The sequence below is a fragment of the Chiloscyllium plagiosum genome, unplaced genomic scaffold (assembly GCF_037043375.1).
Source record: "Chiloscyllium plagiosum isolate Xiang-an unplaced genomic scaffold, Cpla_swu_hap1 HiC_scaffold_36, whole genome shotgun sequence".
Lineage (NCBI taxonomy): Eukaryota > Metazoa > Chordata > Chondrichthyes > Orectolobiformes > Hemiscylliidae > Chiloscyllium > Chiloscyllium plagiosum.
Window position 1 is genome coordinate 33,943,617 of NW_028270174.1, and position 15,263 is coordinate 33,958,879.

General features: G+C 39.1%; 1 protein-coding gene and 1 long non-coding RNA gene across 2 annotated transcripts in view; one reads left to right on the plus strand and one right to left on the minus strand.

The window, feature by feature from the left end:
* The window catches only part of LOC148139924 (uncharacterized), a 200,257-nt gene that overhangs the window by 16,602 nt on the left and 168,392 nt on the right, over nucleotides 1-15,263 (plus strand). The gene's annotated exons all lie outside the window — the stretch shown is intronic.
* LOC122539397 (palmitoyltransferase Hip14-like) overlaps nucleotides 9,719-15,263 on the minus strand; it is a 79,714-nt gene continuing 74,169 nt past the window's right edge. Inside the window, exon 10 of the mRNA XM_043674189.2 lies at nucleotides 9,719-13,519. Coding sequence (XP_043530124.1) covers nucleotides 13,322-13,519 — 198 coding nt within the window. The 3' untranslated portion in view covers nucleotides 9,719-13,321. The remainder of the gene's footprint in view (nucleotides 13,520-15,263) is intronic.

Below are 15,263 nucleotides of genomic sequence, written 5' to 3' on the forward strand. Positions count from 1 at the left end.
TCCCATCAGGATCTTACATGTTTCAAATAAGTTACCTCTGATTGTTCTGAACTCGAGAAGATACGGGTTGAACCTGTTTAGCCTTTCCTCATAAGGCAAGCTGCTTATTCCATGAATTAGTTCAGTAAAATCTTCTTTCAACTGCTATCAATGCATTAAAATCCTTCTGTGAGTACATTAATTAGTACTGTAAACAGTACACCAAATGCAGTCTCCCCAGTGCCCTGTTTACCTGAGTATAACCTTGCTACTCTTGCATTCAATTCTGCTCACAATAAAACATAGCACTTGTTAGCTTTTTTGAATACTTGCTGTGCTTGCATACTAAGGTATACTATGGTATTTGCATACTATGATTCATGCAGATCTCTCTACACCTCTCACCATTTAGATGATATGCTTTTTTATTCTTTCTACCAAAATGGACAAGTTCATACTTTCGCACATTGTACTCCATTTGTCAAATATTTCCCCACGTACTTAACCATTCTATATCCCTTTTTAGGCTCCTTATATCTTCTTCATGATTCAGTTTCCTATCTATCTTTGTGTCAATAGCAAATTTAGCTACCATACCTTTAGTTCCTTCATCCAAACCATTTATATAAATTGTAAAGGGTTGAGGTTCCAGCACGAATCCTTGTGGTCCACCATTTATGACATTTTGTCAGCCTGAAAAAGACCCATTAATTCCTACTCTCTACTTCCTGTTAGCAAGCCAATCTTATATCTATGCCAATATGTTATCTCCTACACCATGAGATTTTATTTTTTGCACTAGACTTTAAAGTGGCATCTTATCAAATGCCTTTTGGAAAACTAAGTACAATACATCCAATGGTTCCCCTTCATCTACAGCACAAGTTACTTCTTTAAAGAATTCCAATAAATTAGCTAAACATGATTTCCTTTTGACAAAACATATTGGCCTTGCCCAATAACCTTGAACATAGCCAAATACCTTGTTATCATTGTCCCCATGGCCGATGTTAAGCTAACAGTTCTGAAGTTTCCTGCTTTCTGTCTCTCTCCCTCCCTTTTTAATAAAGAAGTTTATTTAGCTATTTTGTAATCCAGTGAAGCCTCTCTGAATCTAAAGAGTTTTAGAAAATTAAAACCAATGCATCAACTATCTCACCAGCTCCTTTTTTTAAAACTCAAGGATGAAACTTATCTAGGCTTGGGGACTTGTCAATATGCATTTTCAACAATTTACTCAATACTACTGGGAATTGTAACTTTCTTTAATTCTTTTCTTCCTTTCAGTTCCAAATTTATAGTTATTTCCATATACTCCTTATATGCATTGGATACAGTGGCTCAGTGGTTAGCACTGCTGTCTCACAGTGCCAGGGACCTGGTTTTGATTCCAGCCTTGGGTGACTGTCTGTGTGGAGTTTGCACAATCTCCTCGTGTCTGTGTGGGTTTCCTCTGGGTGCTCCAGTTTCCTCCCACAATCCTAAGATGTGTAGTTTAGTGAACTGGCATGCGAAATTGCCCATAATGTTCAGAGATGTGTAGGTTAGGTGCATTAGTCAGGGGTAAATGTAGAGTAATAGGGTCGGGGAATTGGCCTAGGTGGGTTACTGTTTGGAGGGTCGGTATGGGCTTGTTGGGCTGAAGGGTCTGTTTCCACACTGTAGGGATTCTATGATTTCAATGATATGCTTGATGGAGAAGACTGATGCAAACTAACTGTTCAATTCATCTGCCATCTCTATCCTCTGTTACTAATTCCTTAGTAATTTATGATTTTGTGTAGGACCAACATGTATTTTCTTAATTCTTTCTTTTAAGTCTTGGAGGAAAGTTTTCTCTCTATATTTATATTTTTGGCAAACTTTCTCCCATACTCTAATTTTTCCCTTCTTAATAATCTCATAGTAATTCTTTGCCTTTTAAAATATTCTAACTAATCTTTTGATATGTCGATTGTATATGCACAATTATATGTCTTTTCCTGGAGTTTGATATTATCTTTGACTTTTTTAGTGAATTCCAAATTTTTCCTATTTGTTGGAATACATTATTTGTGTCTTCTGCGACATCTCCTTAAATGTTTGTGGTTGCATCTGTATTGACCTATCCCTTATGAATTACCAGTATACTTTTGCTAGCACAGCTTTCATGCCCTCATTAATGTCCTTGTTTAAATTCAAAATAATATTTTTAGATCTAAATTTCTCTCCCTTAAACTTATGTAGAATGCAATTGTTATGGTCATTACTAGCCATGGATGCTTTCAATATGAGGTCAGTAATTAATCCTATCTCATTGGTTAAAATCAGTTTTAATATCCTGCCATTGGTACCATGACATGCTGCTCCAAGAAACTTTACTGAAATATTCAATGAATTCTTCATTTAGACTACTTTTTCCCAAATGAATTTTCCAGTCTATGTGTAATTTAAAATCTCCCATGATAATTGCTGTACCCTTTTGACAATATATGTTAATGATTTCAATAACAGAACTAAATGTACTTTCACCAAGATTGCAGATGACAAAAAATAGGTAGTGAGAAAGGAGCTAGCTGTTTGCTGAGTGTCTGATAAGTAATTGAGGTATTTTCTTTTCTTAAGTTTTTACATAGTATACAATGGAAAAGACAAGAAAATATAAATAGGTAACTTAAATATATCAATAAGTTAATGAAATTATTAATTAAAACTAATTTATGATGGCAAGACAGGTGATACGTCAAGACTGCAGCATGTAGGAGCTGCTGGATTCCATCTGTATTAAATGTTTAAAGTTCAAGCAGCTTCAGCTGAGAATTGGTGTGCTGAAGGATGAACTGTAAACACTGTGGCACTTCAAGGGTAGGTCAAGTCATCTACTTCTTACCAGGAGGAAGCCACACTACTTAGAAGAAGTCTTTTCCTCAATCATAAGGTCAGTAAAGGGGATGTTCACTAATGATTGTACAACATTTAGTACCATTTGCAATCTTCAGTTATTGCAGTAATCCATATTCAAAAACAGCAAGATCTGGACAATGTCTAGGCTTGGGCTGATAAATGGCAAGTAACATTCATGTTACACTAGTGCTAGATAATGATAATTTCCAACAAAAGATAATCTAGCCTTCACCCCTTGGCTTTCAATGCCACTACCATCTCTGAACCTGCAGTTATCAACATCTGGGGTTACCATTAATCAGAAACTGCAGTGCACTAAACACGTAAATACTGTGGTTGCAAGAGTAAGTCAGAGTTAGGAATCCTGACATGACTAACTCCACTCCTAATTCCCCAACTCCTGACTCCAAAGCCAGTCTAGCATCTAGAAGATATAGGTCAGGAGTGAAATGGAATAGTTTCCACTTGCCTGGATGACTGCAGCTCCAACAACAATTAAGAAGCTTGACACCATACGGGAAAAAGCAGTCATCTTATTGGCACTACATCCACAAGCATTTGCTCCCTTCGCCACTGAAGCTCAGATGCAGCAGAATTTACCATCTACAAGATGCTCTGCCGAAATTTATTAGTGAAACAGCACATTCTGAATCCATGACCACTATCACCTAGCAAGTAAGGATAGCAAATATATGGGAACACTACCATCTGCAAGTTCCTCTCCAAGCCAATCACATTCTGACTTGGTGATCATTGATCATTTTTTTGATTTTACTGGGTCAAAAGCATGGAATTTCCTTCCAAACATGTTGTGGGTTACCTGCAACAGTTGAAAAAGGCAGCTGACCATCACCTTCTCAAAATCATCTTGGAATGAGCAATAAACGTTGGCTCAGTCATCAATGCTCACACCTCATGATGAATAAAAAATGTCTTGTAATTTGGTCAGTGTTTCAAAATGAATTGATTTGGAATTCTTAGTTATAAATAAAATTTAGAGCTGCTATAAACCGTCTTTCTTAGATATGTACTGAAGTCAGAAAACAAAACAAAAGCTTTGATTTACTTAAAAGGGATTGGAAAAACAAGCCATTTGGAAGCTCAACACATTATAGCACAGGGAAAGATCAGCTTTAACAGGAGATTTAGTGCAAATCTGATGGACTGTATAATTATATGATTTCATGATTTGTATTGAGGGAAATGCTTGAGATCAGCTATTCCTTTTGATTTCTCATTGAAATGAAGAACAGCTTAGATAACTTGAAAGGGTTCAGAAAAGATTTACAAGGATGTTGCCAGAGTTGGAGGATTTGAGCTATAGGGAGAGGTTGAACAGGCTGGGCTGTTTTCCCTGGAGTGTCGGAGGTTGAGGGGTGACCTTATAGAGGTTTACAAAATTATGAGGGGCATGGATAGGATAAATAGACAAAGTCTTTTCCCTGGGGTCGGAGAGTCCAGAACTAGAGGGCATAGGTTTAGGGTGAGAGGGGAAAGATATAAAAGAGACCTAAGGGGAAACTTTTTCACACAGAGAGTAGTACATTTATGGAATGAGCTGCCAGAGGAAGTGGTGGAGGCTGGTACAATTGCAACATTTAAGAGGCATTTGGATGCGTATATGACTAGGAAGGGTTTGGAGGGATATGGGCCGGGTGCTGGCAGGTGTGACTAGATTGGGTTGGGATATCTGGTCGGCATGGATAGGTTGGACCGAAGGGTCTGTTTCCATGCTGTACATTTCTATGACTCTACGACGCTATGACACTGCTTTTGGTTCACCTTCCTGTCCAATAAATTTTCATAATCTGAATTGTAATTTATATATTTTGAAGGAGAGTAATATATATTCCAATTTATACATACAGCTAGGTGGAAGAAGTTTAAACAGTAATGGGCCAAATCTGAATATGGAATAAAGTTTAAATATAGAACATTTTGTCTCTTGCAGGCATGATGGCATAGAAACGGGAACTGTAATAGGTAGAATTTGTGTTTATTAAATATATAATGTTTGAAACATGGCAAGTGTTAGTTCTCTGCTGGTGTGAATATGGATCTGGAACGATTTCAAAGGGTTAATACTTGACTGAGTGCAGTAAGCACCACCCCCTGTGAGCATCACCCTCTATGATGATGCCATGAAGAATGGTAGGGTGTAGAATAAATTAGAATTTTGTGGGAGACTAGGTACTCCCAACAGTCTTTTGTAGTAACGCACAACTTGTTCTTGTAACCCATAAATGATTGCAGAGATGCATAGAGCCACATCTTGCTTAGCCTATAAGACTCTTCCTGTTAGACCAGATGGTAGCTACCAATGCACACAATAGTTCACGTAAGCCCTTAAAGAATCTACGTATGTGGAAGATACAGAAGCAGCACCCACAGCTTATGAATCTCTTTCTCCAATTCTGCCGTCATCATGTTATGGTCTCCCAATATTTCAAATGTTTCTGGTAGTTGCAATGTCAAATCAATGCCTGCATCTTAGTCTTGGCTTTCGCCTTGTGCTTATACTCTGCTAGTAGTTGGAACATTTCCCTCTTCCATGCATTTTCCTGCTTCTTCTGTCCATCAAGAACTTGTCATGAGGTTTCACTTGCTGAACCAAAACTAGTGCAGGGTGGGCCTAAATTTGGACATTCTAAATTGACCCAGCCGGAGAACTTGGGTCTGACAGAAAATTGACCAAACTAAATTAAATACCAACCAGCAGCTATCAGCTACAGAGAACATTGGAAACAATGTTCAAAGAAATTACAAAGGTTCAAGAGGAATCGGTTACAACCGGCCCAAAGCATGCGTATTGGAGAAGTATCACTCAGACTTCCAGACACCTTGACTGCCTGATTATGTACACCTTACATCTCCTGACATGGTAACAGTGAAGGGTGTAGGCATGACTTCATTGGATAATATGAACCCAGCTCATGATCTCAGGAACAGAGAAAGCTGGGGTATGTGTGTGCAAATTGTTGAAAGTATCAGGATATGTTGAGAAGGTATGTAGTTTTTAAAAAAAGTAGAATCTTGGCTCTTTACATAGCTACATGGGTTACTCAAGTAAGGAAGTTATAATGAATGTTTCTAACACATTGGCACATCCTCAGTTAGAGCATTGGGTTGAATTTTACATATTTTTGGTTGAGTCTGAGCTTAAACAAGTGTTTTTGTGTGTCTTTTGCAGCGAGGTCAAGCAAATTTTCTCATCCATCTTACCAATCTTGCCATGTTAATTACCTATCAAAGCCCAATAGTGTCTCTACATCCATCTTACTACACAACCTTGTGAACAATTTGCCATTCCTTGCAAATCCACCAAAAGACCAACATCCTTTGCATCTGAGTTATCTTTAGAACAGCACTGAGCACACGGATGAGCATTGGCATTCCCGTGCTGCCCTCCTTGGTCAAGGCCATTTGCACAGAGAAGGGGAATATGGCATTGTGATTTTCCAACAAGGACATGGAGATTCTGATGGAAGATGTGATGCAATGAAGAGATGTCCTCTTCCCAGAGGACAGTCAGATGAGACTGTAGGTTTAGACGGCTAGCCTCATCTGAGGATGCCATCCGGGTTAGTGCCATTTTTAAGATGTGGAGGAAATGCCAACAATGCAGAAAGAAAGTCAGTGAACCTTCCTGTTCTTTCAGGGTAATTTCACACTTTTCCCTGCCACTGTATGCAGCTCCTACCAAGGCTCAGCTCAGTATTGCAACATTACCTGGAAATGTGGTGGAGACAGATTTAATTGGAACCATCAAGGGGGAATTTGCTAACTTTTTGGATAGAAATACTGTGTAGGGATATGATGAAAGGACAGGAGATTTTGAAGATGGTAATGATGCTTATTTGAAGAGACATTGTAGGCATGATGGGCTGAATTGCCTGCATCTTTGCTGTAACAATACTTTGATCTTTCCCTCACTTGTGCTCCTCACTCAGTCTCCCACACCATTAGCCCTGCAAGCCCTCTGTGCTGCCTCCTCAGTCCTGAGGTACAGCTCATCACCTTACCCCCACATGCACCAGCACTACGGGTCATGCCACCCACTGTAGTTTTCATTCCTGCTCATTTTCTCATTACAGAAGAAGATAGCCCATAACAGGTTGCAGCTTGCAGGGTGGAGGGAGTGCCCAAAATCTGTGTCCTCATTCACTATGAGGAAGGAATCCTGGTGCCACAAGAGAAGACATGGACTTTTCCTGCAGGGATGCTGAGACATCCATGTTCCATCAAACGATTAAGTACCATTCTTCATTCCACTGCCACTCTCCCATCTTCCCTGCTGTGACACTCAATAATTACACACTACTTCTAACTGCAAGCTGTGACACTTTCTCTCTCTTTTATCTACCAATGACATCAGTGGAGAAACACCCGGTTCCGGACGATGCATCTCTGAGGATGGAGGTTCCAAGGTCTCAGAGGAAGAATCAGCAAGGCTGCTTCCTTGACTTCCCACCAGAGCAAACACTGATACCTCAAGGGAAACAATTGAAATACAGAGTTTAGAAGCACAATCAGATGAGCACTTCATTACAACAGCTCTTCAGCTGACCAAGGAAGAAATGTCCCAGGCTACAGGCACTTGGAGGATTGCTGGAGACCAGGCACCTGTTCAACTCCAGGCAAGAGATGATCCTGTGGTGTAAGGAATCAGGGACTTCATCCAACTGCAGAGGGATGAGCATCAGGCAGGCATTTGAGATAGAATGGTCTGTATTGTTGAGGATCCGCATCAGTGCAGCAAAGCATGTGGCTGCAATGCCCAAGCAACCACAAGGCAGCGAGAGAGATGCACACACCAGTACACCTTTGCCTCACCATAGGTCCTCAAGATGAAGGCAGGGCAACATAGGTATGGGGAACTTGGATCCCAGTCCAGGTGCTCTGGAACCATAGTTTCCACTGAAGACAATACAGAGGTGGCTGACACCTCCACCTCCACCCTGCAGCAATCCCCCTCACCCCACTTCCAACTCCTGGAAGTTCAAACTGAGGGTGGTCAGCTTGTGTTTTGCAAGAAGACCTTGGGTATATCTGGCTCGGACATTAGCCCCATGAGGTCACCCCACTAAAGTGAAAGAAAAACCTTCCTGAGGGCACATTGATTTCATGGGTGAGTAATTTTTGTTTGTAAATATCAACCTTTGCAAAATGTTTCCGGATGTTATATTTCATGCATATGATTGTGAATCTCTTTCAGGGGCTGAATGGGCTCTTTCATTACCCAGCATCAATTTATGGATACACACAATATTCAATGGATGGAGGTTTAGGCTCCTGCGGCTTGGTAATGCCTTTTAGCTTCCTCACAGAGCATCTCTGGTGTTTGGCTCCCTCTGTGTGCAAGAATGTAGATGTCACCAAGTTATCCTTATCATAGTTATGTCAGGAAGATGTGAGAATCGGAGAAGATCAAGGTTGAAGGATGATTAGTAAGCAGCCTGCTTTCCTGTGTCCTGTCATTTCATTCACCAGTGACCAATGTTCTTTTTCTTTAAAATCCTTATGAATGGAGCATGCTGCAGCCCTCTTCCTCACAAGTCAAGTCTCTCCAAGTGTGCTCACAATCATTTTCTTCATCAATATGATATCCAGTAGGATGGAAGATGACAATGAGGGCTCCTGTTCCAGACTCAGCCTGACCGTTCCAGTGAGCTCCCAAATATGAGGTAACCATGTCTGGTATGGTCATTTATTGTGTCCCTCTTGAAACCAGAAAATTCCCCAGCCCCTTGCAGGAAGATTGAACTGCTGCGGTTCAGTGCAGTAGAAAAGGCAACAATTTCCTCAACTCAATCCTCTTATTCAATCTCCTTATTTTCTGCAGAGTGACATGATGGACTAATGATGGCTCACTCTCTTGCCTGATATGACTGAGTATTCCAAGGCAAAGTGTGTCCAAAAACCTGGACTGATGCCTGTACCTCTCCCTAATGATCTTATCCCTATCCATTGGACGTGTTGATTTGGAGCCAGTGGATTGATCATGAGTCATTCCCTGGACTTCAGAGGCATGGTTCCCCTAAGTGAAACTGTCCTCAAACTGGACACCTAGCTGGTAAGGGAGACTGTATTTGAGTTACTGTGCCAGAACCCACTGAATGACAGATATCTCCATGGACTTCAATGGGGACTACTCCCCACAGACTTTGAGGCATTGCTGTCTGCTTGCTGCACATGCAGTGCATTTGGCACATGGACTAGGTGTAAGACTGACAGAGCATACTGCAATACTGCAAGATGTATGCCATTAGACTGAGGACTACTTAGTGGTAAGGCAAGCTGCCTGCTTGTTTAACTGTGCTAACTGGCTTGGCAAGACAGGGATAATGTGAGCAAGCACTAAGAAAGCAAGTGAACAGCCTTGTGATGCAGCACAGATGGGCCTGCAAGCTAGGTACCTGTCCCTGTGCGCAAAGTATTCTCACTGCAGCCTTTCAATGTAAGTTGATATCGCACTCAGTGCCAGAATGATTGTGAAGATGGGCAGATGCTGGATGCCAATGTCCACAGAGGAGAAGTACAATTGGTTAATGCCTCCTGACCATGTCTGGGTTTGTGGTTTGGTTTCAGGTAACACAGTCGTTGTTTGGAACAGGTAGTGAGCTGAATCTGCGCGGTTTAAGCTGTGTTTTCCCTGTTGAGTTTTCCTGTTGTGATTGTTTGTTAAAGATGGGAATCTGCACACTAATGAAGTGAGTTGAGACATTAGTAGGCATGAATCCCCATCAATTGGCATCTCACCGTTAACTAGTGACATCTTGCCACACAGAGTATTTTTTTTAATAAATTATCAATACTGTTAAAACTGCAAAACTCTGGACTAAATTTTGTAGTTTGCCTGTGCATGGGAAACAGGCATATGGACCTGTAAATTAGTATGCCATACATCAGCAGTATAGGATGCTAACCTGAGCCACAATAGGGACCTGCCTGAAAAATTAAAATGGTGAGAGCTGGCTAAATGGAACTAGGTTCACTCCAGATAATTATGCTGTCCTCTCTCTCCTACAAAATTTAGTCTCATGATTTTCAATGCCAGTTTCAGCATTTTATGAATAAAATGACAAGAGCCACAAATATTTTAAACAATGTTAATTTTGATCAAAACTACTAAGGAATAGATCATATTTTCAAAGTTTTAATGCTAAAGTCATAATTTATTAAGGCATTAAGTGAAAAGATATAATTCAGCAAGATGGATCTTTGCATTCCAAATCCAGCATCATAATATGTGATATACATTGATATAAATAGACCAAAATGTATAAACAAAAATCTGAAGTGGGTTATGGATAACTTCACAAAGAAAATGTTTACTAAATGATGCTGTTCTTCAAAACATGTTCTATTTACTGTATTTAACATTTAAATCATTTATACTATAACCATTGAGAAAATACACTTTTGATCATCTTTGTGCTTTTTTCTAAAACAGAAGAAATGTAGTGGAAACTGCACCAAATCTCCTCCCTGTTCTTACACACAGAAGTTGTAAAAGTTTATAAGGCACAGTTAATGTGAACTTTAATATAGTATATATTAGCAGTTAATGCAGTGTGACAGGGTTAGTAGGTTTAGATACCTCACAATGCTTCAAGGTTGGGTTGTTACATACTTATGTTTCTTTTCCAGTCCTGCAGGAAGATCTTGCTCTAATGTCTCTAACATTAAGTTGGAACTCTTTTGGGACTCGAGTCTAAGTGGTATCTGGGTTATGTTCTCAAGGTTGAATGCTACATTCAAATATGATTTGCCAACTTTTTAATTCAATGCAAAGTACTGTCATGTTTATATTCTGTTTTCAATTAGGTTATTTCACATCAGAGGAAATAATAAGTACATAGCTGACAAGGGCATTAAATACAATAAGGGCATCAAATATGAAGGGCTTATTGGTAGAGAATTAGCCTGTATCCCACCTAAATGCCAAATTTTCTCTCTGATATTGGTGAAATCTAATGATACATATACAACTGACACAATCAAAAAGAAATTGAAAGCTGAATTTCTGCTGTTTACAACTTTGAAATGAATTTTAAAATAATTTAACAATGATCAAAAGTTGCTAAATGGAGATCATTATGATGGATTATTTAATCTCAAATAGGAAAAAATACACAATCATCTTAGCCTCACAACAGCCCCACTAGAATTACACGCTTTAGAAAAATAAGTTACAATACATTTTTGTTTAGACGCTTCATAACTTTGCTTATTAAGTTGACTTGTACAAATATTTTGTTCAAATAGTGAAATCTATCAACAAGTATTCCATGTGTATGAGTTCACCTTTAAAGAGGCTAAATAGTTCTTACATTTTGAAAATGTAATCACATTTCTATCCATGTAAACATTTGTAAATTCAATTGTGAAAGGGTTGACCAATATTTTCATAATATTAAAAAAAACTTCTCTGATTCAAATCACATCACAATAAGCTTTGTTTTGGATATTTTAGCCCTTTACCGATGCATGTGGATGTCATGAAGCAGCATTGGAACACAGCTATATTCAATGCATAGATAGAGTCAGTTGTAGAGCATTTTTGCATAAATTGTACAGAAATTTTTGCCTAAGTGCATTCTTTCTCTAAAGAAGGGTTAAAATTCTACTGTGAAAGACACCACTTACATCAACAGTGCAGCAGAGTATTGTAATTGTTATAATAATATAGAATAAAACCTTACAACACTTGATTGGGCACATCATATTTGCAAAAAAATACCTTTGGGAATCTCTTATGCTTAACCCTAAGGAATTTCATAACGTTCCATTTGATAGGATTAGTTTTGTTTCCTTGAATTGTGAAAACAGTAGACAGCTGCGTAATGGGCAAAATCTTAATCAAGACATACCAGGAAGGGAAACCGTGCAGTCCCACTGAATGATTTAAGCAGAGGGCCTTACTTAAGTCCTAAATTTTATCAGCAGAATACTTCAAGTAGGAGATGAGAATTAACATTGCTGTGCAACACACTCAACTTTTATCTGGTCCGCATTGTCAGTGCTATTCAGGTGAAGGCCAGGTGCAAATGCATAGTTAGTACAGTAATAGCAGCAGATTGACACTACATGTATCCAGGACATTGGAAAGGGGGCTCTAGGGGCAGCCAGGTTCATTGGCTACATAGCAATGTTCAGAAAACACAGAAATCAAGGACAAATTCAGAATATTTCTGGAAATTTTCAGTCACAGGGGCATACTGTAAGTTGTCTGGATGGAATCCTTGAGATGCTATAGCTCCAATTAGAGGTTGGTTTTCTCTTGTGTTCTTTGCTCTTAGGTAGGGTAGTGAACCTATCACCAGCAAATGTGGAACAGGACCAGCCTATGATTTAGATAAACAACGAAAAAATATGTGGTGGCATTGAGGCAATTGAAGAGAGACAGAGAAGCAATGTGGTGGAAGGGTGGAGGGAAAGAGCAAGAGACAGAGGATGCAAGAGGGGGAGAGCGAGAGGAGTTTGTAAGGCAGAAGAGAGTGCGAGGTTGCAAAGGGGTTATAGAGAGAAAAGCTGCAAGAGGGGAAAGAGAGGAGGCCGCAACGTGGGGGAGAAAAAGTTAGGAATGTGTTAGGGGAGCGGGAACAGAGACAGAGACATTCTCAAAGGGAATGGGCAGAAGGAGGGAGGCAGGCTATAAAGGAGATGTATGTAAGGACAGAGAATCTGGAAATGAGCGTGAACAGTTTTAAGCCTGACCAAAAAAACCTCATCTAACTAGTAACCGTGAAAACTGAAAATCACTGAGGCCGCATTCTTTGCAAAGTAATGTGGAATTTAAGCTTAAGGCTGTGTTTGTTCTGGAATTCCCATTTGTGGTAGGAGTGTATTAATTACTATTGTAACAAACCATAAGTCAATTCTTAAATTTAAGTCTTAAAATACAGTGGGAAAAAAAAGTTAACTGTCTAGTTAAGATCTTCTAATTTTTAACATGTGACATTCACAGATGCCACTGGACCTGCTGAGTTTCTCCAGCAATTTTGCTTTTTATTTTAGATTTCCAGCATCCCCAATATTTTATTTCTATTCAAACACAGATGGTGCTGTTACTATGTGACTGCAATACATGAGTTAGTGAAAAAGTATATTTCCCTAAAAATCAAAAAAGAGCCTGAGTGGACATGCAGAGGGGAAATATTTTGACCCGTGTTCCCAATTCTGAGGGATGAGAGAGGGAGGGTTAAAGGTGGGAGAACGAAGTTAAAATTAAAGCGCCCAGAAATAGGAGAAGCACCTAGACCCACAATGGTTCTCCCTATCTTAATCCTTGATTCTCTTCAAAAAGTAGCAGGTTTGTTGTATAACAGTAATACATCTTTATATTTTTCCTGTAACAGTAGAAATTATCAGGATGACTTTTTAAAAGTAAAAATGATATTTGTGCTTCCACTTTGATGAAAGAAAATCTGATCCAGTGGTACAGATTCCACACTAATCAGATGGTACACAGCTGATTCAGTGTGTTTAGTTCATGCTCCTTCTGTGGGTCAATAAGGTGAAAGAACTCCATCAAGTTCAGTTTAATGCCCCTGTTGAAGAGGTTACGGAAGTGCCCTTTTTCATCAGAAAGGTGACTGTATCTCTTCTGGTTCATGTGTTCATTTATTGTTATGTTAACTGTAGCTGTGTAGAACTGTAAAAATAAAACTCATCATTATTAAGTTCAGTACAAAATAATTCTTGATGTTTTTAGAAAGCCTTAGTATTCTTACAAAGTAATCGAGTATTAATTCAAGTTTTGTATCAATATACCAAGTTTTCTTTTCCCATTTTGTACCAAAATAGTCTTTTCTGAGGCTGTTATAGAAATAACACAGTCAAATTAGATCACACCCAGTAACAAGTGTATTCTGAAATGAATTTAGAGATGATATGATCCTAACAATTAAACAGTCATTGGATGTATGCGCATCAGATAGACCAAACAGACCTGTAAGTTAGTAAAACATAAGGCCCGATTATTCCAATCAGGGTCGGAAAGCCTGAGTTGAATTTTGCCAGAAATTGGTTAAGTGAGGTGCCAGGTGGCAAAAGTGGGTATGTTTCCAGAGGGTAGGATGGTAAGGTGCGAGATAGGTGAGTGAGAACAGAGGGTAATTAGGTCCAAGTGGGTGAGGAGTGGAGTGGAGTGGAGGGTCAAGCCCAGCAGGTGGGCGGAGTTGTTGGTTTGGGTGAGAGTGTGTAGTTAGGTTCAGTGGTTGGGGTGAGGGATCTCAGGTTAAACATCTAGGAGAGTTTGTGGGTTTCAGGGGGTCAGGCGCGAGGTGGAGTGAGTATTGGGTCTTGCAAGGTCACATAAATGGGGGAACAGATGTTGAGCCTATCACAATTAGCTTGAGGGTGGAATCATGTTGAGGATGATTCTAGAGGGTTTTTCTTAAGATTCTGGGAGAGGTAAGGATCAGAAGTCATGTAGTTGAGGGGCGTGTCTCAGTAATATGCTGGGAGTTCAAATTTATACTTACCCAGGAGTGACAGTAGAGTTTTAATCCACAATTATTTCCTGGGTAACTGTTAAGTCCAAGTGAGTTGGAACAGTCCAAATTGAACAATTTTAATGGACTTTCCAGATGCACTGTAATTTTCCTTTGGAAAATTCAGCTTCCTGGGCAGTTACCATGGAATCATTTGCACTGGGGATTCCACATGGTGCTGACATGTAAGTCCATTTTATACTGGTTCAACAACTCTCTGGTTATTAGAATATGAGTCAATATGAGACGCTGATGAGTTTAATAGGTTTAGCCAAAGTGATACACTAGAGGGCAACAAAACTAACATTAAATTTATCCAATACATTTAACTATACAGGTTACTGCTTGTAATTTAACTTTACAAACTACAATTAAATTTTCTTAGGATACAATTAAATAGCATTTCTAGAACAAGGACTACAGTAGAAAAAGTACATTGATTCTGTAATTGAAAACGCACCACAATTATTGTCGAAGTAATAATACACAAGTTGTACTTATCATATTGACACATCCTATCTGCTACAACCATAAATAAGATTTATTAGTAATGATTAATGTAGATTCTGGACAATTAAATCAAGAATAAAATATCACAATGTGAACATTGTTTTAAATTGGTATCTTCAAAAATCATCTCATGACTTTAATAGAACTCAATTTATTTCAAAAATTAAACTTACTACATAAAATTTACAGCACAGTGACAGAGCATTCAGTTTGGTCTATGCTGGCATTTGTGCTCCACATAAGCCTCTTCCCACCCTACTTTATCCAATCCTATCAGCATTTTTGTTACTCTTTTCTCTATTATGTACTTATTTTGCTTTTTCTAAAATGCCTCAATGTTATTCATCTTAACAACTCAGTGTGACGGCACTTGCAAAATCTTAATTACTCTTA